General features: G+C 40.7%; 1 protein-coding gene across 3 annotated transcripts in view; it reads left to right on the forward strand.

Annotated features, from left to right (window-relative positions):
* TNFRSF19 (TNF receptor superfamily member 19) overlaps positions 1–24,385 on the forward strand; it is an 81,873-nt gene extending 57,488 nt beyond the window's left edge. For all 3 annotated transcript variants that reach the window (XM_084842881.1, XM_084842883.1, XM_084842882.1), the window contains 5 exons: positions 17,214–17,378; positions 18,122–18,247; positions 19,538–19,640; positions 20,300–20,694; positions 22,422–24,385. In XM_084842881.1, the coding sequence (XP_084699007.1) occupies positions 17,214–17,378; positions 18,122–18,247; positions 19,538–19,640; positions 20,300–20,687 (782 nt within the window). In that variant the 3' untranslated portion in view covers positions 20,688–20,694; positions 22,422–24,385. The remainder of the gene's footprint in view (positions 1–17,213; positions 17,379–18,121; positions 18,248–19,537; positions 19,641–20,299; positions 20,695–22,421) is intronic.
* The last annotated feature ends 1,624 nt before the right edge of the window (positions 24,386–26,009 follow it).

A 26,009-nucleotide genomic window follows, 5' to 3' on the forward strand; every position in this document is an offset into this window, starting at 1 on the left:
GGAATTTCAAGGGTTGCTGATTTGGAACTATTTAGAAGGGGTTTTGAGTATGAGAGTTTATCCATCTACACAGAAGAGGAGTAGGGAATACGTATCCTTCAAAAATCAAGGTATTTTCAGTAACTTTGAAGAGAGTCATTTTATTGGGAATACTTTCAAAAATGGGACCCATAGAATCTAGACCATTGTTAAAGCACGATATGCAAGCTTGTTGTCCTGATCACACAAGAGATAACAATAGAGTATATTGCAGGCATATTCAGATAAATAGATTTGAAATTGATCATAATCAAACCTCAAGTTACTCTGAGAAGAAGTGGAGATGTATGGCAGATCCTGACTTTTCAAGGAATGTTTGCTGGTGTCAAGATAAGCAACATACAGACTGCCGTGTGTTCAGGCATGATAAGATTATGGAAGATTACAAAAGAAGAGTTTCAATCAGAATCCTAATTTAATCTTCATCCCTTTGTGGAAATGGCTATGTTAAAAAGGCATAGAAAACTATACTACAATATAAAAAAAAGGTAAAGGTGTCCCCAGCCAGTCGTGTCCGACTCTAGGGGGTGGTGCTCATCTCCATTTATAAGCCGAAGAGCCAGCACTGTCTGAAGACGTTTCCGTGGTCATGTGGCCGGCATGACTGAACACTGAGGTGCATGGAATGCTATTACCTTTCCCGCCGAAGCGGTACCTATTTATCTACTTGCAGTTTCTTGCTTTCGAACTGCTAGGTTGGCAGGAGCTGAGACTGAAGACGGGAGCTCACTCTGTCATGCAGCACTCAGGTATCAAACTGCTGTCCTGCCGACCTCCCGGTCTGCAGTTTAGCGTCTTAACCACTAAGCCACCGCAGTCTCATACTACAATATACCCACCCATAAGATTAAACATTAATTCATAGGTTCATACTCCAGTTGTAACAGATGAAATTTTTGTTACTGAATTTGAGTCATATGTTAAGACAGCATGTTGATTATCCACGTCTGTTTAGGTTCAAGAAAATTCATTTTCACTTTCCATACTATCTTGGAATATTATAGGCTAGAATTCCCACTGTAGGGATAGGGATTTCTTGCAGTATATAAGAAGTAATACATTTGTATTTAAGAAAAGTGGATGGCAGAGGCAAGAATGTATTTATTTTATTTATTTGCAATATTTGTATACCACTCCATATCTAAAACAGTTTGTGGAGCAGTGAACATAAACAGTAAAATAGTAAAAGGATAAAAAGATTAAGACACCATATTAAAGGTATGCTTTTTAAAAACAGAATGCCAATAAGAATCATGGACGATCAGTTAAGAAATGCTTCCTGGAATAGTGCTATTTTCAGGAGGCACTGGAAGCGACCCAGTGTTGGTGCCTGCCTGACCTCCAGGGGCAAGGAGTTCCAAAGAAAGGGGGCCACCACACCAAAGGCTCTTCTCCTGGTGGACTCCAGTTGGGCCATAGGTCCATGTGGCACCACCAGGAGAATGCGCTCTGATGATCTCAGTGACTGGGTAGGTTGGTAAGGGAGATGGCGCTTTCTCAACTATCCTGGTCCCAAGTTGTTTAGGGCTTTTTACTAGAACCTTAAACCTGGCCCAGTAGCCAATAGGCAGCCAGTGCAGTTCCCTCAGCAAAGGATTTGCATGCTGAAAACAGGCAGCTCCCAGTAGCAATCGAGCTACTGCATCCTGCACTAACTCCAGCTTCTGGAGCAGCCTTAAGGGCAGCCCCACATAGAGAGCATTGCAGTAATCCAGTCAAATATCAAGTATACTCTGGTGGTTTTAGCATAAGGAAACTTGACATGGAGAGAGAAAAAGGTTTTAGAAAGCTAAAACAATAATATTAAGCATTTTGATAGTGTGAGGTTGACTTCAGAACTATTCCTGATTAGACTATGAAATAAGCATGTTAAACAAGTGAGATCAACTTGACAATTTGGTTTAATTCCAACATGCTACAAATGTATTTAACTACAGGGTTTTTCTGATTTCATCACACCCATCCACTTATACTCTTCTTTGCTATCTTACAACAATTATAGAATATGTAACCAAAATTAGTACATGTCATTTTCAAAGGTATCATTAAGACAATTAATTGCAACTAAGAAGAATTCTAACAGCATGACTTATCTTCACTAACAACTTCATTAAACATTAATATTGTTTCATTATGGGAGAAATAGCTTTCATATTGAATTATTTAGCCATATTTGCCATATATTACTATATTTCATTTCATTTATTGTATTTCTATACCACCCCATAGCCAAAGCTCTCTGGGCGGTTCACAAAAATTAAAAAACCATGAAAATACATTATATAAAGTATAAAACCATTTACCTAATGACATAGAACAAATAGCACACACAACAACATATATCTAAATCACTTTTAAACAATCAGCCAGGGACAAAGGGACTCCTCATATGCTGCCAAATGCCTGAGAAAAGAGGGCAGTTTTAATCTGGTGCCAAAAAGATGACAGTGTCGGCGCCAGGCAGGCCTCATCAGGGAGATTATTACATACATATGGGCCACCACCGAGAAGGCCCTCTCTCTTGTTGCTGCCCTCCAAGCCTCCCTCAGAGGAGGCTGCTGGAGGAAGGCCTTAGATGAAGAACATAGTGTATGAGTCAGTTCATGCCGGGAGAGGCATTCCATCAGGTACTGTGGTGCCAAGCCATGTAAGGCTTTATAAATCAAAACCAGCACTTTGAATTGGGCTCAGAAGCATATAGACAGCCAGTAGAAGCAGGCCAGAATCAGTGTTATATGTTTGGACCTTCTGGTCCCTGTTATAAGCCTGGCTGCTGTATTTTGCACAAACTGCAGCTTCTGAACCGCCTTCAAAGGCAGCCCCACGTAGAGAGCATTGCGGTAATCCAACTTGGAGGTTACCAGAGCATAGACAACTGAAGCCAGGTTATCCCTGTCCAGATAGCTGGGCATAACTGGGTCACCAACCAAAGTGGGTAGAAGGCACTCCATGCCACTGAGGCTACTTGAGCCTCAAGTGACAAAGATAGCTCCAGGAGGACCCCCAAGCTACAAACCTGCTCCTTCAAGGGGAGTGCAACCCCATCCAGAACAGGTTGAACACCTCCATCCGGTCAGGAGGACCACCCACTAACAGCATCTCAGCCTTGTCTGGATTGAGTTTCAGTTTATTAGCCCACATCCAGTCCATTGTCGCAGCCAGGCACCGATTTAGCACATTCACAGCCTCACCTGAAGAAGATGAAAAGGAGAAATAGAGCTGCGGTCATCAGCATACTGATGACAGCACACTCCAAAACTCTGGATGACCGCACTCAACGGTTTCATGTGGATGTTGAATTGCATGGGGGACAAAACCAACCCCTGTGGAACCCCATACTGGAGAATCCATGGGGACGAGCAATATTCCCCAAGCACCACCTTCTGGAGCCAGCCCTCCAAGCAGGAGTGAAACCACTACAATGCAGTGCCTCCCACTCCCAGTTCAGACAATCGCCCCAAAAGGATACCATGGTTGATGGTATTGGAAGCCGCCAAGAGATCAAGGAGAATCAACAAGGGCACACTTCCTTTATATTAATTTGTTTAGAAGAGAGTATTTTATAAAAATGCTAAGGTCATGAACAGGAGCACTAATGCACATGGATCAGCTTCACTATTCATTACAGTGCTGGCAAAAGTTTATTTATTTATTTATTTATTGCATTTATACCCCACCTTTTTTCCTCTTGCAAGGAACCCAAGGCAGCTTACATTATCCTCCTCCTCTCCATTTTATCCTCACAACAACAACCCTGTGAGGTGGGTTGGGCTGAGAGTCTGTGACTGGCCCAAAGTCACCCAGTGAGCTTCCATGGCCGAGTAGGGACTAGAACCCGGATCTCCCAGCTTCTAGTCCAACACTCCTGCCACTACACCACACTGGCTCTACATGCTCATCCCTTCAGGCAAAGCCTATGCTAGCCAAACCCCAAAAGCACAGTGTGGATTTAGGAACACCAGTAGCACTTTGGATTGCACTGCTTGTCTGATTTCTATCTAGTTGGCTTCACCTTGCTTGTTCCGCAATGTTGCCATTTGTTGAATGTGCCATTGGGATTTGTCCGTCCCCCCCTTGTTTGTGTGGCATATGCTTCCTTCTTCATTAAGGAAACAATGGAAACAACTTCACACCATTATAATTGCATTTCATTCTGTAATTTTTCTTCATAGTGACCACAAGTCAGAAAATTATTTTAAAATAGCTTAAGCATTATGAGATGTAAGCATTTCTTAATGAAGTAGAGGGCTGGTGGGTGGGTGTGCGTGTGTGCGCGCATGTATGTATATACTAGGGATGAGTGAAACTTGCAAAACTCTCCTTGGATTGGCTCAGAATTTTTCCAGCTCTGCCCTCCTCGCCCCCACCCAAATGGCTTGGGAACATTACCCCACTCCCTATCCCCTGCCTGCCCCCACTGCCTCCCTCCAGAACCATCCCCTGAAACATCAATTTTCCTTCCCTAGTCAATTGGCTGGTTTCAGGGGGAGCAGCAGCAAAAGCTGAGAGGGAAAGGAGGCTTTGTTCATTGGTGGTTTTACTCTCTCCTGAGAAAGGTAAAATGAAATTTGGCAAAACCATTTCTACAGTAGGGACTTTGGGGCTTACTAAATCAATAGCAAGACCTAAAACAGCCTTCAAGAAATGTTAAGAACATAAAAAGAGCTGTGTGGGATCAGACTAAAGGCCTATTTAATCCACCAGTCTGTTCTCACATTGGCAAACCAGATGCCTATGAGAAGTCCACAAGCAGGACATGAGTGCAATAGCACCCTCATGTTCATATTCCCCAGCAACTGGTATAAAGAGGCATATTTCATGTTCCATGTAGGGAACAGTTGTGCACAATCGGGAGGACTGACAGCATAGTTTAAGATAATTTTCCAGTTGTGCATTCCTCTCTGTAGCCAGTTGCACTCTTCATATCAATCCAAACACACTTGAGAAGCTTGTAATGCCTAGATTACAACTAATGCATCTGCCTGGCCCTCAGAGCTATCAGGCAGAAAGAAGTGTGAGAGAGCATTGGACAGAGACAACATGTTTGTATCTGTATAATTAAAACCTGCTGTTCAAAACATTACTACTAGTTTTTCCATCCTGTATAACTGAGTATCTAAAATCATGATACTTACAGTATTCTCATATTTCTTTAAAGTGAGCATATGGCTTTACTGGCACATGCCAACTAAATATACGCTAAGATAATGGGGGCCTGATTAAAGGAGCTGAGCAGATACATTGCTGACCATAATTTGGCCCTTGAGCATTTGTTTGGTAAACTCTGCTTCAAGATCTGCTTACATTCCCTCTATTTCTGGTTTTATTTTTCATGGAAATGGGGGGGGGGATTTCATTTTTACCACAAGTACTGATTACAGTGTATTATTATATTTGGCAAAAGAAGATCCTAGACTGACTTAATATACTGCGACTGAGTGTTAGTTATATCAGCATTTCTTCTACAATGTTCCAGTTTTTCTGAAATGTGAAGAAAAACAAGGGCTTATTTATATGATCTAGGCTACCTAGGGTTGTTTACTCAGGACAGTTATCCTGAATTGTAAACCCCTCTTCACAGGGACAAAAATTATGCAAATAGGGCACATTTTCCAAGTCCAAAATTTTAAAAGTTGCAGGCTTTTCATCAGATAAGAGGCTGTTGAGTGTGTTTCAGTAACCTTATCAGTGACAACAGCAGAGCTGGGCTGGGAAGCTGCAAACCCCTCAGTGTGATACACCCTCCTATCATAAACCTTGCCACTCCACGTTATTTTTACCCTGTTGTGTTACAACTTAAGACCCAAAATTCTAAAGCCATTTTCTTAGAAATAGATCCTTATTGATTTCAAGCAAGCACACATTTAAAGTTGCCCAATTGTTTGCCCCATCATCAAGATCCTCCTTCAAGATCTAGCTATGTAATGGAAGCCCAAGAACACAACAATCAGCGTTTCTCTGTCAACAGAGCTGTCTTATTTGTAATACATTACACTGATTCTTCCCCTGCCCCATCCCCCTCAGATTCCTGTCTAGACTGCTCCTTCCCTGGAGCTCAGAGGTCTCCTGAAGCACTGCTAAAACAAGCAACTACCATCATACCTTTGCCACTCATGTTTTTGTCTTATTGACTTGACTGCTTCTTCCCCTTCAGCTTCTCTTCCTATTGCCCTTGAAAGTGCTGTCTCAGTGTTTTTTTCTCTGACTGGGCCTCACCCTCCTAAAGAGACTCCAGATGAGTCAAAGCAGCCCAGCAGCCCAGGAATCATTGCCCCATTATGTCTTTCAAGCAGTTTGCATTCTCAGTATTTGCAAGTCAGCTATATACATGTTTATTCACTCTACTTATTAAAAGTTATCTGGATGGAGGAAAAAGGAAAGCTCTGAAGATGAGAGAGATGTTCTACTGTTCTGTTTGTAAAGATCATGCTTCTTTCTGATTTGGGGTGTACGTTGCCTTTTGTGTGGCATTTGAATGTCTTACATTATACATTATGCTGGCAAGTTTCCAAAATGAAACTCGTCTTGAGCTTGAATATCCTTCCATGGACATACAAGCCTCCGTTCCATTTCTGATCAAGATACTCATAGAATCATAGAATAGTAGGGTTGGAAGGGGCCTACAAGGCCATCGAGTCCAACCCCCTGCTCAATGCAGGAATCCAAGTCAGAGCATCCCTGACAAATGGCTATCCAGCCTCGTCTTGAAGGCCTCCAGTGTGGGAGAGCCCACCACTTCCCCAGGTAATTGGTTCCATTGTTGTATTGCTCTTACAGTCAGGAAGTTTTTCCTGATGTTCAGCCGGAATCTGGCTTCCTGTAACTTGAGCCCATTATTCCGTGCCCTGCACTCTGGGATGATCAAGAAGAGATCTTGGCCTTCTTCTCCGTGACAACCTTTCAAGTACTTGAAGAGTGCTATCATATCTCCCCTCAGTCTTCTCTTCTCAAGGCTAAACATGCCCAGTTCTTTCAGTCTCTCTTCATAGGGCTTTGTTTCCAGTCCCCTGATCATCTTTGTTGCCCTCCTCTGAACCCTCTGCATCCTTCTTAAAGTGTGGTGCCCAGAACTGGACACAGTACTCCAGATGAGGCCTAACCAGTGCTGAGTAGAGGGGAACTAGTACTTCCCGGGATTTGGAAGCGATGCTTCTATGAATGCAGCCCAAAATAGCATTTGCCTTTTTTGCATCCACATCACATTGTTGGCTCATATTCAGCTTGTGATCGACAACAATTCCAAGATCCTTCTCGCTTGTAGTGTGGTTGAGCCACGTATCCCCCATCTTGTAACTGTGCATTTGGTTTCTTTTTCCGAGGTGCAGAACTTGGCATTTATCCCTATTAAATGTCATTCTGTTGTTTTCTGCCCAGCGCTCCAGTCTATCCAGATCACTTTGAATTTTCTTTCTGTCTTCCAAAGTATTAGCTATCCCTCCCAATTTTGTGTCATCTGCAAATTTGATCAGCATTCCCTGCACCTCCTCCTCCAAGTCATTCATAAAAATGTTGAAGAGCACTGGGCCCAGGAATGAGCCCTGCGGTACCCCACTTGTTACCTCTCCCCAGTTTGAGAAGGTCCCATTGATGAGCACTCTTTGAGTCCGATTCTGTAGCCAACTGTGGATCCACCGGATCGTTGTTTCATCTAGCCCACTTTGAGCTAGTTTGCTCATCAGGATATCATGGGGCACTTTGTCGAAAGCTTTGCTGAAGTCGAGGTATATGATGTCTACAGCATTCCCATGGTCTACAAGGGAGGTTACTTGATCAAAAAATGAGATCAGATTTGTCTGGCAGGACTTGTTTTTGACAAATCCATGTTGGCTTCGAGTAATCACTGCATTGTTGTCAAGGTGCTTCCAGATGGATTGCTTTATGATCTGCTCCAGAATTTTCCCAGGGATTGAGGTCAGACTGACTGGTCTGTAGTTCCCAGGTTCCTCCTTTTTACCCTTTTTGAAGATAGGGACGTTAGCCCTCCTCCAGTCATCTGGCACTTCCCCCGTCCTCCATGATTTCTCAAAGAGAATAGACAGCGGTTCTGAGAGTTCTTCTGCCAGTTCCTTTATGACTCTAGGATGCAGTTCATCTGGCCCTGGAGATTTGAACTCATTCAAAGTAATGAGGTGTTCCTTGACCATATGCCTGTCGATCTCAAGCTGCAATCCTGCCCCTTCAGCCTGTACTTCGCCTTTGCCAGGGGGGTCATAGACCCTCTTTTGAGAGAAGACTGAGCCAAAGTAGGAATTGAGCACCTCTGCCTTTTCTTTGTCATCTGTTATCGTTTTGCCATCCTTATTTAATAGCTGAACTACCATTTCTTTCCTCTGCCTTTTACTATGCACGTAGCTGTAGAAAGCCTTTTTGTTGTTGTTAACATCCCTTGCTAACCTCAGCTCATTCTCAGCTTTAGCCTTCCTGACGCCATCCCTGCAATTCTGTGCTATCTGCCTGTACTCTTCCTTTGTTACTTGGCCTTCTTTCCACTTCCTATATGTGTCCTTTTTTGTTTTCAGGTCATCCCTAAGCTTTTTGTGAAGCCACATTGGCTTCTTCTGTTGTCTTCCACCTTTTCTTCTTGTTGGAATTGCTTGTGATTGTGCCTTGAGAATTTCCTTTTTTAAAAGCTCCCACCCATCTTGGACTCCTTTTCTCACTAGCATCGCTTGCCATGGGACCTTACTGATCATTGTTCTGAGTTTATGAAAATCAGCTTTCCTAAAATCCAGGAAAGGATGATGATGGTGTCGAAAGGATGTCTCAACTCCAGGAAGTTTTGGATAATACTGATTATTTGGATCCATTCTGATCTGACTTCTGCCCGAAGAAAGAGCCTTAGTCACCCTGGTTGATGACTTACACCAGGGGAGGATGGGGGGAGTGCAATCCTGCTGGTTCTCCTGAACTTCTCAGTGGCTGTTAGTGCCATCAATAATAGTATCCTTCTGGATCATCTGGGTGCAGTGGGTCCGGTAGACATGTTGTTATGATAGCTCTGGTCCTTTCAAGGGGGACAAACTCACTTAGTGGTGCTACAGACTTCTGTTCTGCTTTATGGAACCAGGTTACTTGAAGGATTGTCTACATCCATATGAACCTTCCCAGGCACTAAGATAATGTACAGAGGACTTGCTTACAGACCTGTCAGCAGGATTAGTCAAGTTTGTTGGGAGTGCTGGTTTGAAGTGTTTTATACTTCTCTTAGTTTTACTATTTTAGATGCTAGTGTTATGTTAAAATCTTTTTATTGTGACTTCATTTTCAAAGACAGCACAGAAATCCTTGAAATGAAATAAATAATTAAATGTGTGGCTTTTTTAAAAAAAATCTTCCTAAATTCATTCAAATTACAACTAGAACTCAGGTTTATCCATCCTAAAGTATATATATATTGCTCAGATTAATATATACATTGCACATAGAGGGATTCCCATAGGGCAGAGTTGGGGAGCCTCCAGACCATGGGCTGGGCATCCCCATCTGGCCCTTGTCCTTATTGTCAATTAGAGATTGGAGATAAGGGGCTTCCCCTCCACCCTCCCTCGCTGCAAATGAGGCTTTCAAAAAGCTTCCATTGGTGACAATGGAGGCTTTTAAAAAGCCTAGTTCTAAAGTTGAGGAGCATTTTCGGTGGGGGATCACTGTTGGGGAAGGAAGGGCTAACCCTCCTCTTGCCAACCCTGCGACCCCTCCCCCACAATCAGGCCATAGGACATAACCGATCCCTCTCTTATCTCATTGCACAGTCAGCACACCAGGCAATTATAAGAACATAAGAAGAGCCATGCTGGATCTGACCAAAGACCTATCAAGTCCAGCATTCCGTTCACACAGTGGCCAACCAGTTGCCTGTGGGAAGCCCACAAATAGGACATGAGTACGATAGCACCCTCCTACTCATATTCCCCTGCAGTGGGTATACAGAAGCTCACTGCCTCTGAATCGGGAGGCAATATATAGCCATTGTGACTACTAGCCATTGATAGCCTCATGAGAAAGCAAGGTTTGTGCAGGCCTCTGATATCCAAGCCTCCCCACTCTGCTTGGCCAAAGAAAATGGAGCGTCATTCCTTGGCTAAGCAGAAAAGGCAGGCTGGATGGGGATATGGGATGTATACTGAGACCCCCATTCTCCCTAATGGCCTTACATACACACCCCGGTGCATACACACATACACTAAGGACAGAGAGAGAAATTATCACTGTTATGCGGTATGAGGATCGCTCCATGTGCAGGGAATGATTGTACCAGTAGCCTGTATTGTTTAGCTTTACTTTTTGGAAAGGGGAAATAAAGTGTTAATTTCAGCTACGGCATTTAAGAATGTCAGTACTTCTCTTGAGAATGTCAGTACTTCTCTTAACCAGCATTCTGCACAAGTTAGTACTAGAACCAACCTTTCATCTCTTGAATCAATCCTATAATTAGCATCCTTCTTTGCCAGAGGCTAAGTGAGTGTTTGTTTTAGGTATAGTATGTCTGCAAGATATTTAACTTAATCATTACTTTTTATTAACAAAGAGGTAGCTGCTCAGTTATCAGAGTTAAGTGAACTTGAAATTCTTCTGAGAGAATGGGATAATGATTGACCTATACTGAGTAGATGGTCTTTGTGGTCTGTCTTATATATTTATTAATGCAGCTGACCCTTAAGGCCACTTACACTACTCATGCATTCATGCTTTGAATTTAGAAAACAACATTTGATGTTAATTAGTGACTAATCTGCTAGATACAGCTCATTAAATAACTAGATTGCATGGATCTTATCTACATATGTTCTATTGAGCTTGTCCATTGTGCTCAGAGTTCACGCTGTCAGCCTCAATAAATGAAAATAAAGTTTCAGCGGCATCTCATTTTTGTTTGTGTGAGAAAATAATACGCCTCAGGAAATATTATTTTGCCCAGGCTATAATATCCTATTTTCTACCTCCTCAAGCCTTTGCCTTTTAGAAGTTCTGATATAGGGTGAAATCCTGCTGGCCCCACATGCATATAGCCCTTCCCTCCCTCAAGGGGTTGCTTCCACGTTGAGCTGCTGATGCACTGCCAGGTATGCAGCATTGCTGCCAGTCTGTACACTCAAAGGTGAAACTTTCAACACCTCCCTTGGCAGCATGCAGCAGCTTGTTCTTCTCTAGGACTCCAGTGCTCTGGCTAACCTTGGAAGAAGCAGGAGTAGAGCAGTATGCAGAGCCCTGAAGAACAAGCTGGTAGATGCTCTGGGGAGATGGGAAAAGGCCTTGCCTTGGAGTATATGGACTTGCAGTGATGGGGAATGGCCAGTGGTGTGCTATTGGCCTGCATAGAGGCAACCCAACAGAGATGGGGAGGGCTGTACTAACATCTATAGGGCAACTTTGCATGTTATTGTGTGTTTTGGGGGCCAGAAGTTTGCACCCATAGTTCTAATATTTTGTGTTTCAAAATACAAAATTTGGCTATGTTCAGTCTGTATCAAACCACATTAAATGATCACATATACAAAGAATTCAAGCCCATTTATGTGGTTGAATATAAGACGGGGTGTCATGTCAAGAATTGGGATTACTATGATTTGATACCAGTGCAAAGTGACTATAGAACATGTGGGACAGCCAAATGGTGGTAATTTATACTAGTGGTCTTGATATTAAATGCTGCTGGTGCAGTGGTATTAATAAAATACAAATAGATAAATTATTTCATCTCAGAATATGTGGATTGTTCATACTTCCAATTGTAGCTCACTTGTCTGTAGAAATTAGGAAGGCCCTATTCCCCTGATCTCGGCAATTTAGCAGAGTCCTGAGAACAGGGAAGTGGTTGTAAATCACTATTCTTACCTTAGGAATAAGGCCAGCCCCCACTTGGTAAACCCCTCATGTGAACAAGAGTTAAGTGGAGATAGAATCATAAGAAGGTTCACAACAAGACCTAAATCACTGGTAGAAGAATATTATAGCCATAGGTACACCACGTAGCTCCAGTCATCAAGATCATGCAGTACATTAAAATTCTTTAAAACCAAGATACATCAACATTTGGAGTTACGACTATAATGAGTAATCATTACGAAGTAGTGTTTTTTTTCTTGTCAGGATTCTGAAACAAAAAATAAATTCTTATTTTCTTATAAAAATCTTATTTTTCCCTTTCTAATGAAAAACCTTTTAAATGTAATTTAGACTTCTGAGTTCGCAATAGTGCACATTGAAAAATGTGGTCTTATGTAATAAATTGTTGGATTTAGTCCATAAGTGGCTTTTTCATGTGAAATTATTATGAATACTGGAAAATTCATAGTAACATAGGACTGGGCAGACATGGAAAAAAATAAGAAAAAAATGAGTGTTTTTTTGGTTGTTCTAATCCAGTGTCTGGGTACTTGGTATAAATTTGCTGGGAAAATTCAACTGTCTTGTATACTGGCAACTGCTTTTATGATACATATGGGATTCATATGTTTAGAATTACCACAAATATTGCTCACCCTTCTGGGCAAAAAAAGGCATTTATACTTACATCAAGATTACACAAAGGTTATTGGTTCACAGATGAAAGAATTTTTATAGAAGGTAATCCAGGAAATACTTATCTACTCTGCAAAATCTTTGTTAAACAAAGACATAAATGTTGTATATACAAAGTGGAAGATTGGAAATGACAGTATTGAAGATAAAATGTTTTCCATCAATAATGCATCTACTAGAGCCACAACTTCGTCTAGTTTGTCCTCTTGAAGCAAAGATGTGACTTTTTTGAAATAGTATTATTTCTACATTACAAATATTTTAACATTCTTTCCACCATTTCATTGGTGATATTTCAGTCAATTATTTAGGGCACAGTCCTATTCATGTTTAGACAGAAAACAGCCCTACACCTCCCAGCGGTGCCCCAGCCAACCATGCTGGCTGATGCATGCTGGAAGTTGTAGGACTATTTCTGTCAAGACATGCATACGATCACACTCTTAACAATATGGAAAAGATAATCTTGAAAATTCTTTTTTTTCTATGATCTCTATATAAGCCTAAATATTTTTTATATCATATCAGATTGTGCCACTTTTCTTACGGAATCAAATTGATACACTATTCATAATAATTAAAATTGTAAGTTTCAAGAAACAGGCATGGTCCACAATCCAAAAGAATGAAAATGTGATTCCCAATTGTTGTTGTTCAGTCGTTCAGTCGTGTCCGACTCTTCGTGACCCCATGGACCATAGCACGCCAGGCCTTCCTGTCCTGTGCTCTCTCCCGGAGTGTGCTCAAGTTCATATTCATTGCATCGGTGATGCTATCTAGCCATCTCATCCTCTGCCGTCCCCTTCTCCTTTTGCCTTCAGTCTTTCCCAGCATCAGGGTCTTTTCCAGAGAGTTTTCTCTTCGCATTAGGTGGCCAAATAGCTGGGTATAAACGGACAAAGACCTGTACACACCTTTGCTTTTCTGTGCTGAGCTCTGGTAATCCCACGCACTCTGATCTCCTCTGTAATTGCTATTGACTTTGCCAATAAGGAAGTGCTAAGGCTAGGGTTATGAACTTGAGCACACTCCGGGAGAGAGTGGAGGACAGGAAGGTCTGGCGTGCTATGGTCCATGGGATCACGAAGAGTCGGACATTACTTATTTATTTATTTTTTCATTTCATTTCATTTCTATACCGCCCAATAGCCGAAGCTCTCTGGGCGGTTCACAAAAAAGGCTTAACGACTGAACAACAAGACTAGGGTTAAAAAAAGTTAAATTTACATACTTATACCTCAAAATGAAGCATGCATATTTGTAATCAATTCAAATCATTATGGCCTACTCCCAAATATGCTTACTATCAAGGGGCAGTATGCAGTCACACACTAGCACTAGTAAATCACATTGCACTAGTAGAACATTAACTGGCGTGACGAGTTTTCTGGGGAATCCTGTTGTGCAAGCTGCCACTATTGGCATTGGGCTAGAGGTCCCTTACACTAGTGCAATGTAATTGACATTAACACTAGTGTCCAATTGGATGCTATCCACTGTGTTCAATTTTGATTGGTTTTTCACCCCAATGTCTCACTTTTGCCTATCAAGGTATTGTAACATCACTGCAGTGCTGGAGTAACATTGGCTTAGATCCTACTATGTCCCTCTACACATGGATGATGCCCGTCTGCTCAAGTTCTCTAAGCAGAAGGGCACCTTGTGGATCTAGCTTTCTCTGCTGGATCCAATTCATCAAAGCTCTCTGGGTGGTTCACAAAAATTTAAACCCTAAAGTTTTAAGTTGTATCGGTGCAGGCATTGGTAAGCCTCATTGTCTTGTTAGCGTCAATGTGACTAAACGGTCTTCAAGTGCTGGTGCACTGCTGTATCCAGTTTGTGGAGGCTGTAAACTTTGCAATTATGCCTGGAAAGTTTTGAAGGAAGAAAAAAAATGGGAAGTATAAATGTGAAACTTCGTTGTTATTATTATTATTTTAAATTATAAAGAGGACAACATTAATTCTATACTGAGGACTCAGCATTTTCCTACAATATGGGTGTTTTGTTTGGACAACTTGAATGGGATGCCGTGTTACAGGCATGCTGTCTTATTAATCTTTCAAGTCTACAATTTGTCTAATTAATTTCCCTTTTTTTCCGCACCTTCCATATATCCCAGTCACCCCTCCCCAATTTTCCCAAAAGGGAGATCTGTATTCTTCACTTACCGCCAGTTTGCCTTGAAATGAAGACAGCTTCTTGCTTCCACTGATTATGTTTTGTAGATTTAACATAACTGCTTTGTTTTACAAGTTAGATTGTATAGTGATTTTACCATACTTTGGCAGTGCTTAGTCTCCTAAATGGCTATTATGACTGCAAAGATAATTTCCCACAAAATTATAGTCTTTCAGTCTTGTCCAGGCATGCTTGTGGGAATGGACAAATGTTACATGTTTTCGGAAGCTAATATGTTTGGGTTTTCTAATCGTTTGTCATATCAAATGTTTGTTGTTCTTTGCCTGTGAAGTTGTCGAATTGATGTGGACTTCCGTAAGCACTGAAATTAAACTGTGAATTGTAAAACTAAGAAATAAAAGCTCGTGTCTTTTTTTTCCTTTTTCTTTTTGTGGCATTGAGTGCATATAATCATGCCACTTTTGAGTTAAAAACATGATAGTTTTTTCAGAGTTGAAGAGAGTTTGAAATATCGCACTCATTCCATTTTTACCTTTGCTAAATGGGTTTTGCAAGTTTTTGTAGTTTCAGAGGCGTAGTTGTAGAGGTGATGACAGCCCTCTTTAGACATTCATCATACATAATGAATGCATGTAGGGGGTCACTGTACATACACATGGGGGCTGTGTAGACACATGATTAATATGGATAGGTCAGGTGCGAAGCTGGCTGCCATGATGGTGCATTTTTTATTATATCCCATAATAAAACACCTATATCCTGATGAATGTCTAAAGAGGGCTAATTAGTCAAAAGAAGTCTATGTATCTAACATGGGAAACAATGCCTCTGAGACGTCTTTCAACAATCTAAAAAAATCCTATCTGTCCTGTGCCTTAAACATTTCCAGCCCCTGTTGTTTTTGGTATGCTGAAAATAGTAACTCCTTTTATTTCTCTCCACACCCTGAATGTCAAAGTTCATCAGCATTTGAGGTTGGCCAAAAGTCTCTGGATGGATTCCTTCTGAGGACATTGATCTCCATTTCCAGCTAAAGACAAAATAACGCTCAGAACATCCCAAGTATTTTAATAAGTTTCCTTAGCATGGAAAATATGTGTGTTACGTGGATCAGCTGTGTTGCCCATGAATCCTTCTAGTTACTTGTCTGCATACAGACTTCCACATTTCCAGAGCAAAAACATTTTCTGCCTAGGATTCTGTTTCTGAATAAACTAATGCATATTATAGCCCTGCATCTCTGTTTCAAAGCTTCTTCCTTGTTCTTCTTTGTTGTTAAACTTTGTGGCAAAATATTATCTGAACCAGTTTTTAAAATGTGATTTAAAAGTTAACCTTGTGTTAATGCTGACTTGTGATCAGAAAAGTTATGCAAAACATAGTCTGGCAGACTCTCTGCTTAACTGCTTAATACAGTAGATACAAAAAAAATTATACTATTAATCCTAGTTGCTAAACTCATTTGTTTCCCAATTAATTAAGTCAATCCAAACCAGGAATGCAAAACAATTTTATTCTGGAGGACTTATTCAAACATAGTTTGTTTGCTTGGATGTAATGGCAAACGACGGTTTTATCAAACTAGGGAGTTACTTATAAAGCTGAGCACATGAGTAGAGGAGGGAGCATAGGGCTCACTTCTGATACATCTGAACCATCCCTAAATAATATTGAGGGACCTTTCAGTAAATTGGGCCAGGAGGTTCTGTGTGCTACAGAGTTGGTTTAGTGAGTAAGAAATTTTAAACGTGTTTAAAATGAGAAGAGTGGAGAGGAAGAAAAAATCTTACATCTGCCTATCCCATAGGGTTTGTGCTGAGAGGTTTCTGTTTCTACCGGGATGTATCCAGACGTGCTATTCTGTAAGCAGAAGTGCCTGTTCCATTTGTGGAAAGGTCATGGATCCAGCAGAGGCTCCCACTAGAGGGAGGAGCTGTTTTCTTCCGATTCCCCTTCCCCCTGCAGTGCCTATCGCCACCTCCCACACTGTTCCAGAGGGCCCCAACCCTCTGGTGCAGATTTTCAGAGGGCTGTAGGGGACATTGGCAGAAATCATCTCCCCCACTTCCACCCACAGGAGCATTCAGTTGGTGGAGTTCTCCGTGCAAGTTTGGATCCAATCAATTGTATTTGCTATTTCTGCAGTTGCTTTGTGTCTTTGATGTTTTGTAAATTCTTGATTTGGTTGGTTTGACAAGTAGAGAAATTCTGTTACATGGACTTTGCATAATTTGACTCCACAGCAGAACATAGGTTTCATGGAGGTGGTTATTCGTGGAACCCGTTGCAGGCTTCTATAGAATTGGGTTGCCAGTTATGCTAAAACATCTTTGCCCAGCACAGCATTTAAGAATAAGCTATATTAAACATATTCTTGTCAAGTTCCTTGATAGAGGTGTAGTTCCTTAAAGAATCTGACTTTTATGCATTAAGAGCTTCTAACTGTATTTCTCGGATAGTCCGTGCATCTGGTTTCACACCATTAAAACGTGTACACACTTTTTTGTATTTAGGCACTACAAAAGTGAATTTGGTAAAAATTCCATCAACTGCTTCCAGCCCACGAGACACTGCACTAGCTGCTGTGATATGCGGTGCACTGGCAACTGTACTTTTAGCTCTCCTCATCCTATGTGTTATCTATTGCAAAAGGCAATTTATGGAAAAGAAACCAAGCTGTAAGTTTCTCATACTATATTTTTATTTAATATTGTTGCCTATGTTATCTTCACCTTGAGACCGATCACTTTGTCAACAGAATATTCATAGCAAGTCTCTTTTGCACAAGGAAAGAAATTATTTGAGCCTTGCTAAGTGTAATTTGGGGCTGATAGGTAAAACATTCTCCCCACCTCGAGCAATTACATCATAGAGCAGAATTGTGTGGAAGATGGTCTTGCAAATGAGTTGAGCTGAAGCCATTCACAAGACCATAAAGATCTGCTTCACAAGTTGACTACCCAAACATCTTATTATGTTGTGAAAACAGTTTTCTGAGTCAATACTGAGACAAAGGGTAGCAGATGGGCCAAATGTCTCTGTCAAGCAACTAATAGTAAACTATGCCTGGTTTTTCCTCATTGGGAAAAGAAGATAGAAAAAAGACTTCTTACTTTCAGCTCTAATCAGACCTGGGGACCACGCTGGACCATTAACTTGAAAGAACTTCAGTTTTCTTCCTCCGCAGATGATTTCTACCTATTACCCCTAGTCAAGATTCTAAAGCAATCTGATGTAAACTCAAAGCAGAAAGTTCTGAATGAAATTATATGCCTTTTATTTTAGCAGAACAGAACCTCTGAATAGATGCTCCAAACTTTACTTGTACGTGAATGTGAAATGTTAATAGCTAAGATCAGAGAATACTGTGAACACTAATTGGGCAATTAATATCCAGTGTCAATCTCTTCTTATTCTGAAGGGTCTATGAGATCACAGGATGTTCACTATGAAGGCTCTGAACTTTCATGTTTTGACAGACCACAACTTAATGTATATGCTCACAGAACATGTTCCCAATGCCAGCGGGACCCATCACAGTTGTGTGGTAGGTATAATTAGCTTGGGGAAGCTTTATGGGAGCAGGATTAGTCTAAGTAGCAGGGGTACAAGAGATGCAGTTGCATTTCTGTATACTCTTCCATGACTTTGAAGCCCAGCTCTTCACACCATTCGTCATCCTGTAAAGTGCGTAGTGCTGCCAGGGCTATTGGTATGTTTTTGCCATGCTGAACCAACCTGAGGATGGAACAGCAGCTACAGTCTTCCTTCCACAAGAAGCAATTCGTTGTGTCTCTCCTTCAGTTGTAGGAAGGAGCAATGTGACCATGGTGGTTGGTGTCCATGGCTTTGCCCTCATATCAGCCATATGACTGCCAGACTATTTTTCCGGGCTACTACACCTGCCCTGCTTGTACATTGATTGTGGAGTATGTGGGGAACCTGAATTCACAGACTTTGCCAACAGCCTGTATTCAATTAGTTGGATAGTAGCTTTGCTGCTGAGTGATGATCCCTTAAATATAAAATGGGTTTAGCTACTACAGTGCTAGTAGTTCTAGTTATGTCAGTGTACACTTTGAATATTGGAGTGTAATGTATTCATTGTTACTTCTGTATTCCATCCTTTCTCTCAGGACCAAATAGTGGTGTAATGCAGCCCCTCCATGCATTGGCCACGTGCCATCATGCATAGCATCATAGATGGAATAACATGTGGGTGATTTAACAGGAAACCAAAATTAGAAATGTAAAAAGATTAAGATGTGAAGTGTGACTAAGGCTTTAAGCACACATGGGGCTGGAGCTGGTATCGAAAACCTACACGTTGTGAGATGTAGATGTGAGCCTTCACTTGTAATGTGGAGTTCCCACACATATGACCAACTGTGTGTAACTCATGAATGCATGATCCTCTCTGCCAAAAACAAGGTAAAGAAAAAGTAGTGGATGAATCATATAACTAGGGCCTATGCACGTGCAAGCATATAAATGTGGGTCTTGTTGCACATAATGTTTCATGCACAATAGTCAGGCAGGAGCCAGAGGCTGACTCCTGTGCCACACTATGCACAGATAGTATGCTCAGGGGCATGTGTGAACTCGCCCATAGTCATAAGAATCACAAATTGCCTTTCTAGAAAACACTGTACATTTTGAAGGTTTGAGAAGATTTTTAGGACTGGATTGCTAGTATTAACTGGCTATAATTTTGCTAATGCACATATTACCTGACTTTTAAGCTAGATTTGAAACACTATAATCTTTTAACCTCTAGACTAACATGCAGTAAGTCTAGATGTGTACTGCTTGTCCAGATAAAAATGTTATTTTTTAGGTCCAGTGCATTTGATTCCATCACTGTGCTGTGATGAGACATGTAGCCTGGAACATAGCTGTCATAGCTGCCCTTTTCACTCTCAGACTTCTCTTCATGAAAGGTAATTCAGGTTTTTTAATTGTGCCCATTTATTAACTATTCTATCTGTTAGTTAATTCTAATATTTATTATGGGATATGTTTATTACAGGATATACTTATTCCAGCAGAGCAAAGTGAGAAACTTTGAACTGCTGACAAATGGTTTTTGCCACCTTCATGGGAAATTCATCTTTATGGCATGACCAATATTACTTTTGCATCCAAAAGAGAATCTGAATGAGGGGCAGTTTTTATGGTTTGAATTCTAACATGTTGCACAACTCATTATGGGTATCCATATTCCCTTCTTTATTGCCTTTGAAGTCACTGAGGCAATTCCCTAGTGCTTGATGCATGTACTAATTTGAACTGGGGAGTTGCTTGAAAAAGTGCCTCTTCCAAAAACCAGAGTTAAAGGGTCCATCCAGATGATCATTTTAATGCTCAATAAATATGCAGTACTCGTTTGCTTGAGGTGGGGAAAGGTGACATTTTATCTTAAGGTAGCACTTCTGTTGCAGGGATGTTGCATTTTTACTACACATACCATTTGGTATTTTCTGCTACCCCACAAATGAAATAAGACCACTAGTTCTTACTTCAGTTCTTTTTTCTTGATTTGTAATGTTGCCTTTGAACCTTGTTAAAGTTGGCTCTTATTTCCCATGACATTTTGCAGGAATTCAAATTCTGTTGGAGAAATGATTCCAGCATTCCTTGGTTCTCTTTCACATTCTACCTGTGGAGATCTTTCGGATGCTTGGCCCCTAATCCAAAATCCAGCTTGTTGTGATAGCATTTCTTTCTGTGAGTCATATCCTGAGCTAATGGGTGAAGATGAAAATTCTTTCAGCCTAGAAACTGAAAAAATAGCCTTTGCGGATTCAGATAATGAACGGGATCCAAGTGTACTCACATCTACGAAGTGTCATTTTGAAAGCGTGACAGAGGCAACTGAACTTCCCAATAAGACTTACTGTATCACTGCTTCATTAAATCAGTTCATCGCTGCTGAACCACTGTCAGCAACAGAGTATGACAGAACAGCTAGTGATTCCCCAAACTGATGAACAGGTAAGAACAAAGCAATGAATAGTTGTCTAGCAGATAGAGCACTATGCAATATAAATTAAATTTTGCAATATTATCTGGAATATTTTGTGTCTTTGTTCACTTAAATTGGTGTCTCAGAGATCCTCAACTATTAATTCTGACTTCTTTCTGTATGAGTTTTACATGCTTAAAAAAACTGAAGATTTGCACAAACTGAAACAAGATCCTTATTCTTTTACTTGTTAGTATGTTTCTTTATAGTTCTGTGTCAAATTCAAAACACAATCCAACTTCTAACCCACTTTCAGAACAATTTGCAGTGGAAAAAAGCCCACAAGCTATAAGAAAGATAATAGCACATTTTGTTTTTGTAAAGTGTGGGATCGACATGATTTACAGTACAATTCTATACATGCTTACTTGGAAGTAAGCCTCATTGAGTTCAATGGGATTTTCTCCTAGATAAGTGTGTATAGGACCACAGCCTAAATCTCTCTCAAAGGTTTGAGGGTTGAAGATGGCTAACTTCGGTTTACAGAATTAAATTCGATCTGTTACCGAACCTCATGCAGGTGTAGCTCCATGCTCAACTAGAGGATTACCATAGGTCTCAGTGGAATCTTTTGGCCTCCTTCCTCCTCCCAGCCAACCTTCATACATGCACAGATTGTAGTACGCCAGCCATTACAACAAGAGACCAGGACACACTGCCCATAGAGCAATTTGCCCGCCTCTCTCCTTTCCAAAGCTCCAACTTACAAGTTATTCCTGCTCCAGAAAATGACTTTAATGCTCTTGAAAGGTATAACATCTACCACTATTTAATTTTGGATAGTTCAGATTACTGACCTTGCTGTGCATGTCATGACAATCTTTTAAAACATAATAGATGAAAAGAAATGGTCTCCTTTTGAATATGGTTTTTAAACCCTTACCTTAATTGTCTAGTTTGTACAGCCATTGTTAAGTTTAAAGTTTATGGACCCAATCCTGTCTAGCTGCATACAACTACTCACACATAACAACTAGTGTCTATGGATGAGGACATGCATCCATATATGTGTATCAAAAGATAAATCTAACTAGTCTGGATGACTGTTGCTTCCACATACTTTGCGTGTAAATTCCCCGCTAAATAAAATAATATTGTGTTTGCTATTTTTCAAATGATACTGCTGTTTTGGATTGCTGCTTTTTAAATATACTTCTATACTATTTCTGAACTATAGTAGCGGTAAGTACAATACATTTATATTCTTAAAAAATATAGGAATTGTATTTGTCTGATACTTTCAATAAGACAGTGGCAAGATGGCACTCCTTGCAGCCTTGAGGAGGGCTACTGCTGGTATGACTCTCTGGATAATCTGGGGGGGGCAGGGGGAGGACAGCGGGACATGGACAAACTAGGAAACTAACATAAACTGATGTAGTCATCAGAAGTGGAAATCATGACGCTGTGAATGTACAAAGGCAGCTGGGGAAGTGCTACATGCTTATTTTGAGGAAGAAAGACTGAAAATATTATTTCCAGTGTTTCTGATTAGATTTGTCAAGAAAAGGATATCCTTCCCTCTCTACAAAAATATAATTGATATGCAAACACTTGTGTTCCCAAAAAGCTTTTGGGTTACAGATGATGGGTGGCAAGAGTACCCTTTTATAATCGTAAGATATAGAATGTGGCCAGGTGTAGGCACATGGGTTCTTTGTATCTGAGTAACACCTGCCATCTTGCTTTCTTTTAGGAGTCTAAAGGACCTTTCCTGGCAGCTCTTAAACTGAATGCTTCCCTACATGCCTCTCTTCTAATGCTTGTGAATGGAATGCGGCCTGGATCTCAATCTTACAAGGTTTCAGAAACAGCTGAAATAAATTGGCAGCATTTCAAAGCTCTCGGGCAGTTGCATTTTGAGGCACAGCAGCTGTATGGGAAAACTTTGAGGAGCAGCATGGTAAAAGACCAAAGTCAGATCCATGCTAGTCTCTTTTTTGAACAACAAACTTCAGTGTCTCATTGAGACACAATCAAAATTTGGTGGACTAATCTCAAAGCTAAGTAGATTATGTAAATATAACAAGTGATAGAATAGTATTGTGTGTGGGGGGGGCTAGCTACTAACAGCAGCAGGTGTGTGTCAGGGTTTTGTCCATTATTCTGTTGGCAAAAGGAAGCATTTAATAGGATTTTCAACAAGCTGTGCTGAGTCAGTGTAGAATGTTCGAAAAACCCAACACTGCAGAGAACTTTTTTTTAAAAGGAATAAATTCCAGTTTTTATGGTTTCTTACCCTTGTTTATTGTGAACTTGGAAACTTTAGTGTCTGTCTGTTACATTACAGTATGCATACATGTTTGTGTGGGGAAAACCTGCTGTGAAAATTATAAGACCATGCTACAGTGCTTTTTGCACAACTATTTACGGTGCAGTCTTATACATGTCTACCCAGAACTTAGTCCCACTGTGTTCACTGGTGCTTATTTCCAGGTAAGTGTGCATAGGATTGTAGCTCTAATATGGCAGAAATTTTCCATTAAGATTTATTCCTGCCAAAAGATGTTAATTCCAATGTTCAGTGAAATATTTCTCCCATACAGTTTTGCATTTATATGATGGTGTACTAAAACTCTTGGCACTATCCAGCCAAAGTTAAACATCTTTAAGTGCCATTTATTTCAGTGGGAATGTTTGTTTAGTTGTAACTGTCATAATATCAGTGGGATTTAAGTGTTTACTTTTGTCTACATTATACCCTGTATTCTTTTTTTAAGTTTGAAACAAAGAAATGAGACTTAGGCTGTAATCCTGTACCTGCTTACCTGGGAGTAAGCACCATTGAACTCAATGGTACTTACTTCTGAGTAAGCAGGTATAGGATTGCACTGTTAAATGTTATACTGAGCAGTAACTGCATTAGAATTATAAATTAAGTAATTAAAGGCTGAATTCCTATGTACACTTATTTGGAAGCAAACCCCACTAAATTTAAAGGGAATTAGTTTCAGGTAAACATGCATAGGATCAGGCTGCTATGTTAGAAAACTCTTATGAAATTCCTGTTTTTATACACTAGAGAAAACCAGTAAATAATTGTACACTTCTTGCATGAAGAACCATATATTTGTGTAAAGTTTGTAAATAAAATAATCCAATGTGCATTTCAGTATTCTTCAAAACTGTTGATAGAATATGTGTATAGACAGGAAGGCCTGGCGTGCTATGGTCCATGGGGTCAAGAAGAGTCGGACACGACTGAACGACTGAACAACAACAACAACATAGACTACTGTATACCTATGAAAACTGCTTTCAGAATGTCTTTTTGTCATATTTGTCCACTAAGGAGTATGTTTCCCATTGGAATTTACACTACGTGTGATTAGATTTTTCCATGAGCCTACACTAAGATCAAATGTTAAAAAATGAAGCAAGAAAAGGATTTTAAAATGTGTATATTGTGTAAATATAGTTTACAAAATGTTTGATTTAACCAAATTGGTCTTGATTATATTGCCTATGGCAAGCAATGATGTATATGCCAATAGAAAACATCAGAGACATTTTTAGAAGATCTGTTTTCAAACATAAAAGTTTTCCCGATATTATTTTATATGCAGGAATTCAAGGTGGGGTGTAAATTACAACCTTGTGTACATGTTTATATATTTTTCTATTTGTTAATAAATAGCCATTAAAATATCATTGGTGTATATGTGTGTTTCAAAGTATAATCTTCATCTAAATGATTATGGGACTCCTCAGGCAGGCTGTTGTAAAGCAGAGTATTCTATATAGGAACTCTTCCGTCAGCCATCTTGAAGAAATTCTGCCTCTTCTCAGCCCATTTTTTATTTCTTAGCCTATCTAAGAATTGTTCATGCTTTCTTTGTTGCTGCTTCCACGTCTGGGGTGAAACAGGGAGGAGAAGGGAGATGTTTGTATCTTCTGAGTCAAGATGCACATTATTCCTCAAAAGGAAAAATAGCATCTGTGTCAGAGATGTACACATCATACACATACACACACACTGGAAGGGATAATGGAGGAAGCAGGAGTCATTTGTGCTTCCTTTGCCACTCTGGGTGATCATTTGAGACAGCCCTGTATTTCTATTTCTTCAGCTGTGAGCCTTCAACCTCTTTCCTCATCTTGAACTTGAGGAGGACTCATTTCCTGTCACTAATCCTTCTCATACAAAAGGAATGCAGATAGTGATAGAACTATGCATGAAATGGTCTGAGAAGTAGCACATTTTGGTCCCCTTGAGCATGCAGTATCTCTGCCAGTGAGCAAATGTTTACTGGCAGGTTTGGGGTGTGTCAGCATGTTCACCATGTGGCTTTCTGAGATCAGGTGCAAGAATCAGGAGGACATAAATGCCTTGCTGTGGTTTGAAGGTGGCAGTTATGAAACTACTCTTAAAGAAAACATTGGACCCTGAGAATTGGGATAACTCTGGATGTTTCTGGATGAGACAGATTAGATCCATTTCAGAGACTGCTTTGGTAACCAGGATTGATGAACTACTCTGGGAACTGAACAGGGGGAGTGTGTCCCGGTTGGTTCTACTGGACCTCTCTCCAGCTTTCAATACCATTAACAATGGTATTATTCTGGACTGCCTGGCTGGGATAAGACTTGGAGGCACCGTTTTACGGTGGTACCAGACTTCCTTGGAAGTGCAATTTCACATGGAGGTACTAGTGGATGCCTGTTGGATGCAGTGGTCATTGGGCTATGGTGTTCCCCAGGATTCCATCTTCTCACCCATGCTATTTAACATACACATGAAATCACTGGGAGAGGTTGTCCAGAGTTCTAGGATTTAGTCCCATCGCTGTGCTGATGACATCTAACCTTTCCATCTAAATCCAAGGAAGCGGTTCAAGTTCTAAATTGGTGTTTTATGTCAGTAATGGACTGAATGAAGGTGAGCACATTGAAGCTTAATCCAGACAAGACAGAGGTGCTCTAGATCAGTCAAAAGGCAGATCACAGAAAAGGGATTTAGAGACCACTCCTATGGTTCCTGGGAGAGTGTCCCAGGGACCATAGGATTGTCCAGAGTCCGCCTCCCAAGGCCATAGATCTATAGCCTTGGGAGGGGGACTCATAGAATCATAGAATAGTAGGGTTGGAAGGGGCCCACAAGGCCATTGAGTCCAACCCCCTACTCAATGCAGGAATCCAAGTCAGAGCATCCCTGACAAATGGCTGTCCAGCCTCATCTTGAAGGCCTCCAGTGTGGGAGAGCCCACCACCTCCCCAGGTAATTGGTTCTATTGTCGTATTGCTCTTACAGTCAGGAAGTTTTCCCTGATGTTCAGCCGGAATC

The sequence above is a fragment of the Heloderma suspectum genome, chromosome 3 (genome assembly GCF_057233095.1).
Source record: "Heloderma suspectum isolate Gila_16-S chromosome 3, 16-S_ref, whole genome shotgun sequence".
NCBI classification, from domain to species: domain Eukaryota; kingdom Metazoa; phylum Chordata; class Lepidosauria; order Squamata; family Helodermatidae; genus Heloderma; species Heloderma suspectum.